This window comes from Sinocyclocheilus anshuiensis, unplaced genomic scaffold (genome assembly GCF_001515605.1).
Source record: "Sinocyclocheilus anshuiensis isolate Anshui unplaced genomic scaffold, SAMN03320099.WGS_v1.1 scaffold143, whole genome shotgun sequence".
NCBI lineage: Eukaryota > Metazoa > Chordata > Actinopteri > Cypriniformes > Cyprinidae > Sinocyclocheilus > Sinocyclocheilus anshuiensis.
In genome coordinates, this window is record NW_015548197.1 from 891,123 (window position 1) to 894,207 (window position 3,085).

Consider the following 3,085-nt stretch of genomic DNA (forward strand, 5'->3'; position numbering starts at 1 on the left):
AATAATGATCTTTAAAAAAGCATCATATGACCCCTTTAAAATAATCGAAAGTATTTTGCAGAGTTTCTTTTTATGCTTCAGTAAAGTGAAGTTATGTATATTATCTATTTTTACAGTGGCGTCAGATATGGTTCATCCAACCATATTTGTCATGTTTTTTTTGTTTTTGTTTTTTTTGTGTGCACTCATGTCAGACTTACCAATACATTTTTACTAATAATCTGATTCAGATTTTTTTTTAAGCATTTTAAACCACTAGATTATCAAACTTTGGCTATGTCTACATAATTTCATATTATAACACGTATATAATTTCCAGCAGAAATAACTGTATGGTGATATAAAATGACTCATATGGTGGAATAGATTTTGGTCTTACCGCCTACTAGCTTGTACGCTTTCAAAGCAGGTTCTCCTACACTGTTCAGCAGGCTAATAATACACCAGTGAGCATTATCATCGGGCTTCATGACACATCGTACCAAACCCAGAGTCTCGTCAGCAGATTTCAGCCCATGTTTTATGGGCGACACATTCCTGATGCAGTCTGCCATCAGTCGGCATGAGAGGAATGCTGTGCAGATTTGAGCATGTAAATGCCTGGCTTTGTCTCATCTCTTCCTGTGGCTCCCAAGCAGGGGCTGCTGGGAAAAGACGTGTGAAGAGACTTTGTATTGGAGTTGTGGGAGCCTTCTTACAGTCCATCTTCCTGTGTTTTTCAGTCTCCACGTGTACGGCGGTCTGTAAGAAGAATCCTCCGCCTATTCCTCCTCGCACCACCTCCAAACCCTACATCTCGGTGACGGTCCAGAGCAGCACTGAATCGGCCCAGGACACGTACCTGGACAGCCAGGACCAGCGCAGCGAGGTCAACAGCCAATCAGGACGCAGCAACTCCTCCGACAGCATCGCCAGCTCTCGGACAGGAAGTCTGGTCAAGGCCAAGCGGCCGCCCATCCTGCCCCCCATCCCCGCCCCGCGGGAACCCGTGCCCCTGCCCAGCGCGAGAGTGACCACGCCTCCTCCCGCCGTCGTTCCGCCCTCTCCCGCCCCGTACGCTAAAAACGAGCCCGCGAGCCTGACTGTAGCATCTGGCGAACCGCAAGCCCTGCCCAAGAGAAAACTCTCGTCCATTGGCATTCAGGTGTGTACGGGAATATTAATGATGTCGTCGTGATATTTTTATGCTGTTGGATGACGTATTCACTATCAGGTCATGTGACCTCACTCCCATTGGTAGTCGCTGCTCATTTGCATGAGTTTTAACTCAGCGTTGTTGCAAATCATCAGTGTGAACGCATTGTTTGAAATAAGCTTTTTTTGTTACTGTACATTTAAGACTTTGTTTTTTATAGTAAATTTAATATATGTTTTCACAATTTATTATTGTAATTTGATTACAGTAAAACTAAAAGAAATGGCCAATTTACTTGATTAAATAAATATTTAAATCATTAATTGGTTAATAAACACAAATAATTTCATTAATCATTAAATCACCAAGCTAATTGTTAAATGTCTGTTGTATTTTATTTTAGCATTAGCCAGTCTTTGGATTGATAATGATAAAAGCAGAAAAAAGTGAATGCTAAAATAAAGTGCAATGGGTATGTAGTAATTTGTTTGGTGTTTAAAAAAATTTATATACACACACACACACACACACACACGTTTTTGTTGTTGTTTTATTAACTATTTAATTACAAAACTATTTATTTACAAAAATAAAAAAAATAAATATAAACAATGACTAATAAAATTGTATTGGTCGTGTAAAATTATATAATGTGCAATTTAAAAAATATATTTTGAATTATATTAATATATAGCATCATATATTATTATTTATAATATAATGTTATATTAATAAATAATTTAATAGAAAATCATTAAGTCATGTTTAGGAAAATGTTACTAGTATATTTATGCAATTTTAGTTTTTTTATGAAATAATGTTTTATAAAGTAGTTGATATTGTCTGTTGTTTTGTTATGTGTACAAATCATCTTGATCTTATATGTGCAGTTCATTGATACTGTCATTCAGGCTAATTTGTTAAAATATGTAAATGTGGGAGGTCATATGTTAATGAGCTCATGAATGTGACATACCGTGACTAATTCTGAATGAGAGGTTTTTGTATTTTAGTGACATTAAATGCTCTGGGTGAACTAGGGAGGGAGTTTTGAGTTGTATCATAGCTATTTGTAATAATAGAATTATTGGATCCTTTTTCGATTAATTATTTCTCTTGTGGCAGGTGGATTGTGTGCAGCCGATTCTGAAAGAGGAAAAAACTCCCACCACCAGGTTCCAGTCCATCGGGGTTCAGGTTGAAGACGGCAGGCCGTGAGTTTCCTCTACGCCTTTTGCATCCTTAAAATTTGCATCCACTTTGGAATTTGATGCGCATGTTGACGGCAGCACTTCTCACAAGAGCGCAGTCTGATCGCCGCGTGTGAGTGCCGCTGACTCTCTCTCTCTCTCTCTCTCTCTCTCTCTCTCTCTCTCTCTCTCTCTCTCTCACACACACACACTTACACACACAGAGTTTCTCAGCCACGTATGGAGCTGAAAACACTCCCAAATAATGATTCAGTGCAGACGGCAGGAGATAATGAGATTCTGTGCGCATCTCCCACTCACTTTGTTTCCTGGCGCTCTCCGTTGCAGTCTATTTTCATATCTTTCCATCGCTCTCATTTACATGTCTCATTTTAAGTTTGCTGTCTCCCACACACCAGCTGTCTGTCTTTCTCCCGGCCTGCATTCCCAGTCTCTGCTCCTCCTGTTCACTTTTTATTTTCTAAGACAGACCAATGAAATGGACAATATCTAACAACATGTAAACTAGGGAGTTTTTATTGGTATTTGTTAAATTGATATTTATAAATCTATTTAAAATGCTGAATTAGTTTTTTTTTTTATAAGCGATTATATAATAACAAAAATAAATAACTGTTTTAAAACTTTTTTATTAATATTTTACAATATAACATTTTAATAAATATATATTTATAAGAATGTATTTTTAGTTTTATAAAAATATTAATAATTGTTTAATGGTAAATTTTAATATTTACAA

General features: G+C 37.0%; 1 protein-coding gene across 1 annotated transcript in view; it reads left to right on the forward strand.

The window, feature by feature from the left end:
* LOC107653199 (disks large-associated protein 4-like) overlaps positions 1-3,085 on the forward strand; it is a 165,954-nt gene that overhangs the window by 145,968 nt on the left and 16,901 nt on the right. The window contains exons 9-10 of the mRNA XM_016439866.1: positions 723-1,144; positions 2,261-2,349. Of these exons, the coding sequence (XP_016295352.1) occupies positions 723-1,144; positions 2,261-2,349 (511 nt within the window). The remainder of the gene's footprint in view (positions 1-722; positions 1,145-2,260; positions 2,350-3,085) is intronic.